The 16,449-nt window shown below is 34.6% G+C and overlaps 1 protein-coding gene across 1 annotated transcript in view; it reads right to left on the bottom strand.

Moving 5' to 3' along the window:
- Positions 1-11,193: 11,193 nt before the first annotated feature.
- The window catches only part of LOC124556191 (protein trachealess-like), a 319,751-nt gene continuing 314,495 nt past the window's right edge, over positions 11,194-16,449 (bottom strand). Inside the window, exon 15 of the mRNA XM_047130185.1 lies at positions 11,194-13,201. Coding sequence (XP_046986141.1) covers positions 13,004-13,201 — 198 coding nt within the window. The 3' untranslated portion in view covers positions 11,194-13,003. The remainder of the gene's footprint in view (positions 13,202-16,449) is intronic.

Here is a 16,449-nt window from a genome sequence, read left to right on the forward strand (position 1 = left end):
CATTTGGATTAGTGACTAGTTAGCTACTCAAAGTTCCATGTCAAGTGATCATAAGTTATTTGTTTTATTCAACAGTGTCTCGTGTTATACAGAGAATACAGTACATTTGGATCTTTTCTTCTAGTAAAATGAAGCTACTTATTATGTTAGCTTGTAACCAGCAGTCATTCTTCCTGTGCTCCGGATGTGACTAGCATTGAAAGAAAACCTAATATTCATTCTTAAGAGAGAGAAATCTACAGATGTAAAAGTAGCTTTGGACGTACACCAAGGAAGTGTTATAAAACTTTTACATTTCACAATTTATGTAAATGACCTAGTGGATAATGCTAGGAGGTCCATGAGGTTTTTAAAGGATAATTCTATTACATACATAGAACTTACATCATTAGAAATCTAGCAAAATGCAAAATGACCTGCAGAAGATGGATACTTGGAGCTGGGATTAGCAGTTGACCGTCATGATGAACAAATGTAGCATATTGCACATGAATAGGCAGAAGACCCATTTTTACATGATTATAAAATTGTAGGACAATCACTGGAAGCAGTCACATTCAGGAAACATCGGAGGGCATGCGTACAGAGCAATTTAAAGTTTATTATTAATGGGAAACTGGCTGCAAACAGATAGATGCCAGATGGAGATTCAGAAGTCAGGGAGGCAATACAAAAATTAAAAAAAAAATAAGAAGTCAGCAGGTACAGATGCATCTCGAGTCCCAAGTTGTGCATAGAAGATCTACCAGCCCCATTAATAAACAGAATAAATGTGTTTTTCCAGATTACCAAAGGCATGCATGAAAGGTAATGCAGAGAGTATTGAAAACTATGTGCCAGTTTCACTACTGTCAGCATTTTCAAAGATAACTGAATCACTCATAAAGGATAGATTAATGAGTTACATAAATAAACACAACCTTTTTGACAATGCACAGTTTGGTCACCAAAGTAGAAAAAAATGCAATGTAGGCCATCAGAGATTTCACTAAAGTGATTCTTGATGCTCTTGACAACAATAACTGTGTAACAACCATGTTCATAGGCTTTACCAAGGCTTTTGACACTGTTGACCATAAAAAAAAAATCACATACGTTAGAAGCACTAGATTTAAGAGGAATATCAAACAAGTGGCTTCAGTCTTACCTGAGAAACAGGGTGCAATGGTAGAGATAGTTAACAGATCTGCTGATGATAAATGTTTAATAAAACAATTGTCAGACAAGTAACATATAAACATAGTTGTTCCTCTGGGTAGTGTAATGAGTCCAGTTTTGTTCGTAGCATATATCAATGACATTCATGACAGTAAATATATGGAGAAAAAGATTTATAGAGATGAATATTATCGGCAGTTAATATGGAATGAATACATAAAGATGCTGATGAAAAGAACATAATCTACTTGTTATGCTATAAGGGTCTTGTCATTCAGTCTTGTGGTGACATCCCATTCTAACAAACAGTCTCAGTTCTAAACTATGGGATTCTTTTCTAGGTATTGAAGGTACAAAACATGGGTAAAATTCTTAAACAGTAGGAAAAGTCTATCAGAATCATAACTAGAAGTAGTAATTTGTGATCATTGTAAAGAACTGTTGAAAAAATTGGGCATCCCTACTGCACCAAATGAGTACATTGGCTAATCTATTGTGCATAACAGGGGAATCATTACTAACTATTTTGCTAAAGATTCTATATATAATGATGGAACAAGAGTCAGTTTGGATCTACAACAAAAAATTCAAAACAGCGTTTTCTGTTGGGGAATAAAATTATATAGTAAATTGTCAAAGAAAATGAAAAAGATCACTAAAGTACATCTATTTAAAAAGGCAGCTAAAATGTTCACAAGAAGTAACGCATACTACGCAATCAAAGATTACACAGTGGTTAATTTCTTCATGTTCTATCATTTATAAACTTACACAGAGGATTCAAAGTAGTGGTTAACAATAAAGGGGATAACTACACAATCTTGTCACTGTACCATAATTCTTTACCATAATTCTTTTGCAAGAAAATCAGTTGCTAAGTTCTGAAGTGCATGATAATAGTCTTTCCATCCTCCTGAGTTCAGCATGTCACTCATCGTGGTGGTGGACTTGCATTTGGGAGGACAATGATTGAAATCCACATCCAGCCATCAAGGTCTAGGTTTTCATTGATTTCCTTAAATTGCTCCAGGCAGATACCAGGATTGTTCCTTTGAAAGGCCACAGCCAATTTCATTATCCTTTCTGGAAACATTCTGTACCTGTGCTCCATCTCTAACAACATCCGCATTACACTACATTAAACCATAAACAATGTTACAGTTTCCTTGTGGTATAGTCCTTCTGGAAAGAGCAATGCCTCCTCTTCATGCCACACTGTTGACTGTTGTGCTGAATACATCTCACCACCACTCATTCTGCTGTCAATACACTGTAGCCAATTATCTGTGCAGCCTGTTGGTACAGTGGCCCATGTCCTCAAGTGGAATATTTGAGTAAAAAGGGAATAACAATTGACATGAAAAACTATAGACCTACATCATAAACTCCAGAGCATTGGAAATTATTAGAGAAAGAAATATTAAATCAATTTGAGGCATATTTCATCAAAAATAATCTATTTAACACTTTCGCTGCGGCATCGGTGCAGGCGCGCAACTCTCCAGTGCGGCCCGGTAACGTGCGAGTGCGGGCCGGTAACACTCTGAAACGGCAGGTACCGCTCGGAGCCGACGCTCCTGAGCACACCTGAGCTACAGGCCGACGTCAAGACCTCGTAACATCTGTAGGATCATGTTCGATACTGACTTAATGATGACACCTTAGATGCATTACTTTTTCGTCGTCGATTTCCACACAATCGTCGTGATCCGTATCGTCAGATTCGGAACTGTCACGAAACAGATTCGAAAGCTGTGCATCTGCGCTATCATCACACTGCAATTCTTCTGCAGCCTCTAAATGACAATCTCTGTGGTATGCCTCGTCCTCACTAGACAGAAAATCACTGTCGTCTAGTACACTAAGTAACTGTTTCACTGTCAATTTAACTCTTTTCCTGCTCCTTTTCACGTAGCAAGGTCCTGGTGTCTGTTCATTAGCCGCCATTACGAACAATATACGTTCGATAACTGACCACACAAAACAAAATTTTACACGCTTTGATGCTAGCTTTGATGCTGCAACTAGACAGTAATCCGACAGTGAGCGCGGACGCTTATCGGCGTCAGCCGCACTGGCTCGTGGCTTCTTGTGACGCTTATAAGCGTCAGCCGCAGCGAAAGTGTTAACAATCTACAACATGGCTTTAGAAAAGAAAAATCCACTGTAACAGCAGTAGTAATTTTTATATGTGAAATATTAAAGAAGCTGGATAATGGAGACAAGGTAACAGGCACCTTCCTGGATATTAATAAAGCTTTACATATTGTGACTCATACAATTCTACTGCGTAAATTAGAAGCATATGGGGTGAGAGAGGTAGCCTTACAACTACTTACCTACTATTTGAAAGACAGGAAACAGTGTGTGAAGCTAACCTATAAAAGGAATGAACAATTGGTAACAACAAAATCAACCCACAAGATACTTCAATGTGGTGTGCCCCCAAGGAAGTATGTTGAGGCCTATTCTGTTTCATGTGCACATAAATTATTTAATCAAACCCGAAAATTACAAGGTTGTAGGCTATGCTGATGACACATCTTTTCTCATCTGGCGGCCCTGATATGCAAACTACTATGAACACTGGTGAAATCAATTATAGTTTCCTGTCACATTATCTTACTGCAAATAAGCTACTCATACATAAAGAGAAGACAAGAAGACAGTGACAACGCAATTTATGCTTACCTATAGTCAGAACATAAATAAAACTATCTATACTTCCATATGCCCTTAACTACACAAAGAAACACCAATTTTTGGGCATAATTGTTGACGAACACCTGTCATGGAAAGAACATATAGACTATATTTGTCAGAAAATCAGTACAAATGTGTATCTACTGAAAAAGGTCTCAGCCTTCCTGGACCGTGACAACTTGAGACAAATATACTTTGAGGTAATACATCCACATCTTCAGTGTGGTATTGAGATATGAGGTGGGGCACCAGGTGTCTGTACAGACAGGCTCTTCAGACTACACACACACACACACACACACACACACACACACACACACACACACACAAAGAAAAAAAAGGGCAGTAAGTGTGGTAGCAAAGGTAAATGGGAGACAGCCTTGTAGTGAAATCTTCAAAAAATATAAAGTTCTAACCATCTACTCTATGTACATCCTGCAGGCAATAATGTTTGTGAGACAAAATCCTGAACATAATGTAAGAACAGTAATGTAAATAGTTACAACACACAGGGAAGAGAAAATTTTCACTGAAATTGCAAATAAAAGAAAGGCTGCAGACCATAGTCCACACACAATAGGAAATATCTTTTATAACAGTCTTCCATCTGACCTCAAGACAGCTAATTCAGATAATCTATTCAGTAGACAATCTATTCAGTAGAAGATTTCAAGCTGCAATCTTCCTTTGTAAAAAGTCTATATAGCATAAGTTTGTTTTTTCAACACAAACATAATAATTTACAATCTTCACACACTCTATCAATGTGTGCATTTATACTTCAAATTGTAAAGTCTCTTTGTAGAACAGTGTATGTAGCACAAGTTTGTTTTTGCAGTAAAAAAGGTAATTTATGCCCTTCACAATTTATAGCAACGTGTGCATTTATGTATGTTAACTAAATCTTTGTATATTTGACTCTGTGACAATGTTTGACTACTGATTGTTATATGGACAGCAAATAAACAAATGAACAAATAGCCAAATTCTCCTCCTGAATGTCATATCCAGTTACTGTCATATACTCACTCCATGCTTCTTGTGTAGGAATGGCTTTTTTTGTGCTGAAAATAAGCTCACAAAAGGATTAAATACTAATCAACATATTGCATAGGCATAGATAAACTGGACTGATGGTTAGGTAGCATTATGTCAGGGAGCTCGTGGTATAATATTTTCCATTTATGACAGTGTAGAAAATTTAATTCAGTCAACATTTAAATGATTTACAGTCTGAATCAGTGTTTTAAGTGCAAATGTCTGAACAACAGATAATTCATTTGAAACTGTGTCTGCCTGAAGGAAGTTTGGTTCAGTTGTTATGTTTCTGTTCTACAGCTTTCTGTTTTCTTTGGTACAATGTTTAATATACACTAGTAAATGTTTGTGATGTCACACAAATATGAAACTATTGTAGCTTTATATGATAATGCAGGCTTTTGTTGTGGATTTTGCAGTTGAAATCTTCCTTGATAATCAGCCAAGTGGAAACATCATCTTGATGCAATGTAACAATAAGTTTTCTGTTGCTGCTACCTCTGAACTGATAAAATGAGAAGGGTCTGTCAGTATTATTATAGTCCTCAATGTAAAGAAGTTTGGAGTTTTGTACACTCCTCAGAATTATTGTTATCATTGTGTCAACACAACTACCTTTTCCTGGTGAGTATAATTTCCTTATCGTTCTTTACTTCATCACACAGTAATGATGGGGAAGCATTTAAACATGAAAACATAATCACATGGCTTGTTTTCATAGAACTGTTTCCTGTAGGGTACAGTTCTTAGCAGTAATTCTACTGTACACAAAGCCATTTATTTTGAAATTTCATCTACACTAAAGTAAATCTAAAAAAAAAACCAAAACAAAACAGATGGTAGCAGGTATACACATGAGAGTGTGAATACATTTTTGTAGATAAGATTCACTTAGTCAATTCCGAAATGCAAGTTGCTTTCTCTTCATTGATATCCACCTCACCATCAGCCCAAAACTCATCAACAAAGAACATTACAAGCATATTGCTTTATGAAGCACTTTTTACCAAAAACCTTGGAATTTATAGTGAATGCATGCTACTGCTATGAGCTGTGTTACAGGTAGTGTAACATAGTGGTTGGTGTTGCTGACTGGTGTGCTGCAGGTCACCAGTTCAAAGCTGGTCACCCACAGGTACTTGTTATTTAGAATTTATCATTTTTGGAAGATTCTTGAAATAACTTATGTTTGTATATTCTGGAATATGTTATGTTTGTATAAATAACTGCATTTGTAATATCCATTATTTATATAGATTGCTGCACTGTCCATCTAGATCAGTTCTGTTTTGCCTGTATGTTTCTTTCAGTAATGAACATGTTTTTAGTGCTAAATGCTGAACCTCATTGATGACCGTGACTTTATATTTGGAGTTAACTGTTGCTTAGATATGGCACTATTAAAATACTGATTCACCTCAGAAATATACTGCTTTCCTTATCATTGTCCTTACTTCTTTCCATTACCAAAAAGTTTTACTGTGCCACCTTAACAAGTCACAGGACTTAGCTGTTGATTCATTTTCAAAACAATGTAGGAGTTTTTGCCTAATCATAGAAAACTGTCCCAGCCTGGAATGTAATTAATAATTTCTATGCCAGGATTATGATCTTACTAGCCCATGACCTGAAATTAGGTGTATCCTACCCATTACTCTCCTATGAGCTCAAAAATAGATTTTCCCTGCTCCCCATTCCCCATAACATTATTGTCAGATTATATATAATTTTTCAGCTTTTTTTCTGTTTGAACTTCATCTGCTTGTAATATTTCCTATTGCAATACATGTTCTAGTTGGTTTGGATTCTTCCTTGTTACAACAGCCTCTGTGAACTTTGCTGTTGTGAAACTTCCTCCATTGTAAGTGTGTGATTCTTGCTATATATCTGGTTGAAGTCTGTAATAATATTTATAATGTTATCTACTTGCTTCTCACTTCCTTTCTGCCTCTGTCACATGCTGGAATAGCGAATCCCACTCCTTCAGGTATATTTGATACTGCTTTTTAGTTTCTTGTTACTTTTTCTGGTTCCATTATTGCTTTTACTTTCCACTGAGTTGTTATCTGTTGTTAACTTACTCTTTATTTATTCTGTGACACTGCCTGCTGTTTTGTTTATATTTTGGCCACAGTCTATTCTGATATTACTGCAAAATTGGAAATTGTGTCATCATCACACTACTAACATCTAATATTTTCAAATTGCAATTGTCGTAATATTTCATAGCTTACTTCTACTGTCATTGTCTGTCTGTTTTAATTCAGGGTCCCTGGTCAAATTTTTCACTAACTCCCAAACTATTTAATTTTTCCCAAGCCTTTCTTCTCTTCTGTTGTTATAAATACCTCTTTTTTGAAAGTATAAAAATGAAGTGTGAACAATGAAGCTAACATCATAATTTATTGATATAGGAGAAAGTATAAAAAAGTGTAGTCACTAAGCAGTAACATCCACCAATGGAAAGAATCAAAAGTGGTTGTGATCATTACTGGTCCTTGTAAGGTGGAAAAGTATCTCCTACAACTCTTCTTGCATCTGGAATATATTAATTGTTTGATGTAAACTAATCTCTTTTCATTACATTTACATTTATATTAACATTTTAAAGACCATCATTTCCCAGAAACCAAAATTCTACTGTTTTTGTTACCGTTTTTATTGAATTCCTGTATTGACAGAATGATATAATATAATGATGACAAATGTTAGATAATTGTGATGCATAATTTGAAAATGTCTTCTGATATTATTTAAAATTATTGAAATGATTTGTAAAGAATAATTACATGTTATGTTTCACATCATGTACATAGATATTATTAAGCTTTGGTATTGAAGTTTCTGTTTGACTATGCCATGTCATTTTGTACATTTTTGCTAAATATTGACACAATATCTTTATCCCTCTGAATGTTGAAATGCTGACTTCAGTTTCCTAAAAGTAATAAAGGCCATAATGTTTCCATTCAGTTTTAAGTTGTACTTTATTGTTCATCCAACAAAGAGAACATTACCTTAAATGAACACATTATGTGAAACGCCTAATGTTATGAACAATCGTCATATTCAACAGATTAACAAATGTTTAAAATGCTTAATTATTACTGTCTGAAATACTAAAATTGTAACTGTCATAAAAAGTGGATACGAAGTTCAACAGCTGTTGAATTTTGCAGAAATGAACAAGCCTGATTTATAATCAGTCTAATTATAATTGCAATACTCTGTGCAGTGGGTACCTTTTCAATAACTAACCACTGACATGTAATGTTATTTTAATACCAGTGATCACTTTTAATTATTTAAACCTTTCTTGTCATTGAGCTGATTCATGTGAGTGCCTCAGTGTTACTGCACATTGTTCAACTAAACACATGAGATGTAGCATTAAACAGGGAATATACATATAGGAAAGGAAAATGTTGGATTTCATTGAAAAATATGTGTTTTTCTGAGTATGAACAGTTATCAATTTTTTTTTTTCAAATTCATAAATGTAACAGAGCTAAGAAGAAAATGTATAGTTCTCAGAGGACAGAGTTGTAACATTTTAAACATCATCTATTTTGCATAAGGCTTATAGCTTATATTTTCTATTTATGAATCATGCCAGTGGGTAATAAAGGCTATCTAATGTCTTAAATGAGAATTCTCAGTCATGTAGTGGAGGAATTTTGATTTAATGACTGTGAAAAAAACTTAACTCTTTAACAATACATTAAAAAATTTACTTTTATAACATATAAAATTCAGAAATCATATAAATATTAAATGCAACAGTTGAATGTGTATCCTGAATAATGCTTCAAGTTTCATAACTAACAGGATACATATTTAACAGCTATCATTTGTCCACATTAGATAATTACACATAATGGACAGCATGATCTGTCTGCTTCAGAAAGCACAAATTATATATGAATCAACATGTACTGAAACAAATACCTTTTGTTTCCATCATCATGCAGATTACATACAAATTACATTACATTCAACGAAAAGATTTTTCATGTTGCAGCTGATGGACACACCCTGTGTGTACACAAATTCTTTGGGAGATGCATCAAGAAGGGCAGCTGTGAAGTCTTTAATTGCTACAGAAATATTTTGAGAGATAATGATATCAGGAGTATGCAGTAGCCATCAAATAAACTGTCTGGTTTGTTTTTAGGGAAATTTATGAGTGGGAAGATATTTATCTACCACAGCTTCACACTTTTGGAATAAGTAGTTCCGTTTTGCAACAATGTATGTGTGAATGAAAAAATTATAGAGAGAATTAACTCTCCCTGTAACGGTTATTTGATAATCCTAATTTGTGTTTGATGTCCAATTTAATTTGAGAATTATGTTATTGGTATTTCACATCATAAAACATACATAAGCAAAAATAAAAGTGTAGTGTATGTTGCATTTTTGCTGTGATAAAAATTTTTCTCTGTCAATTGACAAAAAAAAAAAAAAAATCCCTCAGTGAAAATTTCATGGTGAATTCTGAAAAACTGTTTTATAGATAGCTAATACATTTTTGACCGTGTTTTCTCATGTACCTTACTCTTATTTATCTTATACTTAATATAGCAAATAGAATCTAGCTCGATCTACTCTTCTTTGCTTTTAAGAAAATGTTAGTTTGTAATTTTGTATTATGCCCTACTATATATAAGTTTTCAATTGTCCTTAAAAAGTGAACTACAGCACATGTCATTTAGCGTTAGAATGGTACAGTGCAACCAGTGATGACTTCCTATATTCACAATGAATCACTGATAATGAAGAATGTGCAACACAAAGCTTTTTTAAATTGCATGTGGAAACTTGAGCCTACTTGTACAGTGAAATGTATCCCCTTCTATATTCAACATAGAATTTTTGAAGACTCAGAAACGCTTGAGCCTCATAAATAAATAGCACTCGTACATCTATATTGGTTAACCACACACATAATAAATTGCAAGTCGTGACACAATTTTATATGTGTCAAATAAACCTTTTTGTACAAACTTTTGGGAGAACTTTTTTTATGTAATGTTAATGTGAACTAATTAATATAAATTTTGAAGAGGCAAAGATCTGAGAGGCAAAAATTTGATGGTACATTCCGAGATACACAAATAATTTTCTTTAAAAACGTATTATTGTTAATATGTATTTTGAAAAATTTTTAAAGTCTTACACCTGCTGAATTTATTTAACTTCTATATGTCATAGCTAAGTTGTCATAAAATTTTGTGCTGTATGAAAGAATTAATCCTCAAATTTGCTAACAGCATTATGTGATTATGTAATAAAAATGTACTGCATAAAATAAAATTGCCTGTGTACAACAAATGGTTCACAATAACACGAAAATAAACAAATATCAGACTCTCAGCAGCCTTGCACATTTGCTATTTGTTTTCTTTGACTTCTGGAAATTAAATTTGTTTGCACTGAAGCAGCAAAGTGTCTCTGCAAGAAAACTGGCATAAATAAATAAAAAGAAATTAGAGATCATACAGAAGTAAATAAGTAAACAACCCACACTCACTGCCATGAGAATACAATGGTTTATATGCACCAAAGTGAATGTGAAAGGAACTTTTGTGAGCTCTGCAAGGGTTTATATATGATTCTATCTGTTGTTGTCAGTTAGAAGACGAGAATTATTTTGCTGAATTTGCCTGCTTCATAGTTCCACATTGAGTTCTTATGTAAGTGATAAAATTAGTGAACCACATTTGCATATTTTTATTCTTCAGTAAATGCTACATGTTGACTAAGGTGTTAAGTAGTTTCATTCTTAAGTGTAACAGAAATTGGAAGGGGGTTTATGGTAATTTCAGACATTGGCACTTAATTTTAATTTGTGGTCCAGTTTGCTATTTCAACTTGATGTCTTTCATACATGGTATGGTTACATATTAAGTAAATGGCCCAGTGTGATTAAGTGAACACTTTGATAAGGGACTGCATCTGAAAGGATTGCCAGCTATCTAAGCACTGCAAAACTTAAGTACCAAGACTGCATGTATTGCAGAAAAGATATTGATTTTCTTGACTTACTTGGTCATTAGTATGAATCCATAAAAACAAATTGTGGAATCATAAGTGTATTTAAATCAATTCAGTAAGTAGTGTCAGAGAATGTGTAATGCAAGAAACAGAGCTGTTTGAGTTTTTAAAGTTAGTACTCAACATACAACAATTTACTTTAGATTGCACAGAGAACCTTTTTGTCAAAAAAAAAAAAAATAAAAAATAAAAAATAAAAAAAAATAAAATAAAATAAAAAAAATAAAACCTTGTTGCTTACTTTTGAGTTATGTATTTTTGCATACGATATCCAAACAAAATTTATTTTTGAGGGACAAAAAACATTTATGAACATCGAATGTGCTCCTGGTTTTCACAGCAATATGCAACCCAAACTAATACATATCATACATGCCAATTGCCAGTGTTATGTTTTTTTTCTATAGTTGTATCAAAAACTTTCTCAGTAGTAGAGTTGTTTCTTTGAAAGTTTTTATTGCTCTGAGTTCCCTTTGGCTTGCAATATAAATGAAATTTGATATTCGCCATGGTCTCAGAATTTTTATTTCTGTCACAAGCTCAAATCTAGAGCTAAAGATGATGGCTACCAAATGCAGAAATGTGTGTATACTCATGATGCCAATGTTCTCAATTCTGATTTTCACAGCTTTTATGAACCAGTTGAAGTTTCTGTTTTAACTTCGTCACCACAGACTATTGCACAGGTCAATGGCACAAAAACTGAAGCAACCCTCCTTCAAAATAGCACTTCTAACTTTGGTTTATGCATCATTTAGTTATAATGCTAGGCAAAAATACCTATTGAAAAGTGTCCATTACTTACAGTAAAAATCTGATCGTAAATACACTGTCACATAATTCTCATTCTGAAAAATTTCAGAACTATATCTCTTATCAGTAACCATCACATTAACTTCAATCACATTTGAAACACGTAAACACACATATTTATATGTTACATTTTTATATACCATCATACACACACTTCATTACTTTCATTCTAATAACATTTCAGAATTATTTCCATATATGAATGAACAGTAGTGCAGAAAAATTATAAACACAACCATGCACAAAAAAATGACTTTTAACATTTGTTCACTTACACTGAAAAATTGGAAATGTTGGTTCCAATTATTCTGCATAAGAAGATATGCAAAACATATCCTAATACAATTTAACACATGAAACTTTAATAGCAGAAAATGTCAACATTCAACAGTTCTTGCTAATAGCTGTATTACTTAATAAATATGGAGACAAGGAAACTACAAGAAAGAATAGGCCTAACTGGACACAATTACATATAATTAATAGCAAAATTCTTCGACTGAGAAAATATACATTGTGAGTCAACGGTGCAATGTGGCACAGGATGACATTAAAACACAGTTCTGAAGAAATTGAGTCTTCTTTCTTCATGTAACTAATGCTGCTGTTGTTGAAGCTGTAACTGCTTAAACATTAACACTGAATCTAGTAGAATACAACTGAGTGCCAATCACAATTTTCTTCAGTGTGTGAAGCAGTTAATTGTGAATCTTTGATAGTGTTCTTAACCAGACACAAGAAATTGTAGAGTATTATTATGCTTGAGCTAAGAATACTCCTTGTCATTGACTTTTTAGCCCTCCATCTGGATCCAATGGGGCTGAATCATACCTCTCCATCATCTGTAAGGCAGAACAATCTCAGACTGTATTTTAGCTTTGTCTGTAAAAGTATCTGCATTCATCCATGCTGCAGTGACACAGCTGCAGCTACAAATATTTCTTCTGCAAACTGTATGACCTACATATGAAGGAAATACGTAAAAGAAAGCTTCCTGTACACTTGGAATGCTTATCACTTCAGTTCCAAGCTCTGTTAAATAATCGGACAGACTGAATTTTCACTATAGTCTCAGAAAACAGAGCAGAAAGTTTACTTTGGCCTGCAGTTTCTTCTCACCCAAATGTGCTCACTAGACACACTCTGTAATATCTTACACTGAAAAATGAACTGTATGTTATATTACATGTGTTGACATTAAGTACAAATATTCTGAAGGGCTGCGTTGGCTGTACTAGGAAGTGGTGGAATACCAGTTGGCAGAGTTCTTCAGTGCTTCTGGGTAGACAGTTGCTGTGGCTGTCACTGTCTTATTAGCTGCTGGATGGTAGAGATGAAATGCTTGTGCTGCCCCATGGTGGTGATAGAATTGTGCCTGGTCTAGCGATGAGTATGCAGCATCTAGGGCCGATGGATGTACAGCAGAGTACACCTGTGTAAGAGGACAGAAAGTACAGAGTTTGAAACAATAATTCCTATTTTAGTATCAACAGAACTATTAATTGTAGTTAGAGTACTATCATAAGCATTCTTATAACATGAAAGTATTATGAGATCCTACACATTATCAAAATTTTGCAAACTATGAGTATCTCATATTTTGTATTGTCTCTGAAAAGAAGCAAGAACCAGAAGGAAAAGTTATACATCAAATTCCAACTTTCATATGAAACTTACTGTATCTACATTAAAGTTTAATAACAGAGAGCAAATATTCAGGCTCTGATTATAAAAAGTAGTAATATATGTAAACATATTTTTCAGAATTAGAGAATATTTACCTGATTTTATTGAAATATTATGTTACTTCATTATATTATGATAGCTATGATATCTATGAGGAGATGATTAGTTGGTGTGCCAATGAGTGAGTTCTAGAATGCAATAGCATTGCAGTATTTTGAAATAACTAGTTTTGATTACATTTGAAAAAGTTCTGTGTAAGTGGAAGAAAAGTCTCTAGTGCTCACCAATACCTTTAATATTATTTCTGATGTGACACAACATAACAATTTCAGGCTTCTAGCTACACACTCCTACATTATGAAAATAAAGGATTTTAGTGATTCAGTCAAATGGAAGAATTTTCTTCAGAAATTACTGGTGTGCTGGCTATAAGGGACACATAGTCTGTTTTGTAACTGTATATTTCCCCGGTGGGCTGTTACGCATGAAATCAGTGTTGAGACATTTTTTCAAACATGTTTTATGAGCCAATAATGGGACTAACGTACTCAGGCTAATTAGAACCAAAAGCATACTTTCCATGGACTGTAAGGTCTGCATTATCTTATATGAACAAACTCCTATAAATATTGACATTGTAGGCATTCTCTGTCATTACAGTAGTCTAGGTACTACAGATAAATGATTTAATGTTGCCTGATGCCTGTACATTGTATTTGATATATGTATGTATGTATAGACCTACTGTACAAGTTTAAATGCCAACTAGTTCTACAGACGATGAAGAGATTGATGAAATGTATTATTCAGGTAGTGAAGGGAGACGAAAATTTAATAGTTATGGTGACTGGAATTTGAGAGTAGGAAAAGGGAGAGAAGGAAACATAGTGGGTGAATATGGATTGGGAGAGAGAAATGAAAGAGGAAGCCGTCTGGTAGAATTTTGCACGGAGTATAACTTAATCATACCTAACACTTGGTTCAAGAATCATAAAAGAAGGTTGCATATGTGGAAGAATCCTGGAGATACTAGAAGGTATCAGATAGATTAATTAATGGTAAGACAGAGATTTAGGAACCAGGTTTTAAATTGTAAGACATTTCCAGGGGCAGATGTGGACTCTGACCACAATCTATTGGTTATGAACTGTAGATGAAAACTGAAGAAACTGCAAAAAGGTGGGAATTTAAGGAGATGGGACCTGGATAAACTGAAAGAACCAGAGGTTGTACAGAGTTTCAGGGAGAGCATAAGGGAACAATTGACAGGAATGGGGGAAAGAAATACAGTAGAAGAAGAATGGGTAGCCCTGAGGGATGAGGCAGCGAAGGCAGCAGAGGATCAAGCAGGCAAAAAGACGAGGGATAGTAGAAATCCTTGGGTAACAGAAGAAATATTGAATTTAATTGATGAAAGGAGAAAATGTAAAAATGCAGTAAATGAAGCAGGCAAAAGGGAATACAAACGTCTCAAAAATGAGATTGACAGGAAGCGCAAAATGGCTAGGCAGGCATGGCTAGAGGACAAATGTAAGGATGTAGAGGCTTATCTCACTAGGGGTAAGATAGATACTGCCTACAGGAAAATTAAAGAGACCTTTGGAGAAAAAGAGAGCCACTTGTATGAATATCAAGAGCTCAGATGGAAACCCAGTTCTAAGCAAAGAAGGGAAAGCAGAAAGGTGGAAGGACTATATATAGAGGGTCTATACAAGGGCAATGTACTTGAGTACAATATTATGGAAATGGAAGAGGATGTAGATGAAGATGAAATGGGAGATACGATACTGTGTGAAGAGTTTGACAGAGCACTGAATGACCTGAGTTGAAACAAGGCCCCGGGAGTAGACAACATTCCATTGGAACTACTGACGGCGTTGGGAGAGCCAGTCCTGACAAAACTCTACCATCTGGTGAGCAAGATGTACGAGACAGGTGAAGTACCCTCAGACTTGAAGAAGAATATAATAATTCCAATCCCAAAGAAAGGAGGTGTTGACATATGTGAAAATTACCGAACTATCAGTTTAAAAAGTCACAGCTGCAAAATACTAATGCGAATTCTTTACAGATGAATGGAAAAACTGATAGAAGCCGACCTCGGCGAAGATCAGTTTGGATTCCGCAGAAATGTTGGAACACGTGAGGCAATACTGACCCTACGACTTATCTTAGAAAATAGATTAAGGAAAGGCAAACCTACGTTTCTAGCATTTGTAGACTTAGAGAAAGCTTTTGACAATGTTGACTGGAATACTCTCTTTCAAATTCTAAAGGTGGCAGGGGTAAAATACAGGGAGCGAAAGGCTATTTACAATTTGTACAGAAACCAGATGGCACATATAAATTCGTGGGACATGAAAGGGAAGCAGCGATTGGGAAGGGAGTGAGACAGGGTTGTAGCCTGTCCCCGATTTTATTCAATCTGTGTATTGAGCAAGCAGTAAAGGAAACAAAAGAAAAATTTGAAGTAGGTATTAAAGTCCATGGAGAAGAAATAAAAATGTTGAGGTTCGCCGATGACATTGTAATTCTGTCAGAGACAGCAAAGGACTTGGAAGAGCAGTTGAATGGAATGGACAGTGTCTTGAAGGGAGGATATAAGATGAACATCAATAAAAGCAAAACAAGGATAATGGACTGTAGTGGAATTAAGTCGGGTGATGCTGAGGGAATTAGATTAGGAAATGAGATTCTTAAAGTAGTAAAGGAGATTTGCTATTTGGGGAGCAAAATAACTGATGATGGTCAAAGCAGAGAGGATATAAAATGTAGACTGGCTATGTCAAGGAAAGCGTTTCTGAAGAAGAGAAATTTGTTAACATCAAGTATAGATTTAAGTGTTAGGAAGGCGTTTCTGAAAGTATTTGTATGGAGTGTAGCCATGTATGTAAGTGAAACATGGACAATAAATAGTTTGGGCGAGAAGAGAATAGAAGCTTTTGAAATGTGGTGCTACAGAAGAATGCTGAAGATTAGATGGGTAGATCACAT

Source organism: Schistocerca americana, chromosome X (assembly GCF_021461395.2).
Source record: "Schistocerca americana isolate TAMUIC-IGC-003095 chromosome X, iqSchAmer2.1, whole genome shotgun sequence".
NCBI classification, from domain to species: Eukaryota; Metazoa; Arthropoda; class Insecta; order Orthoptera; family Acrididae; genus Schistocerca; species Schistocerca americana.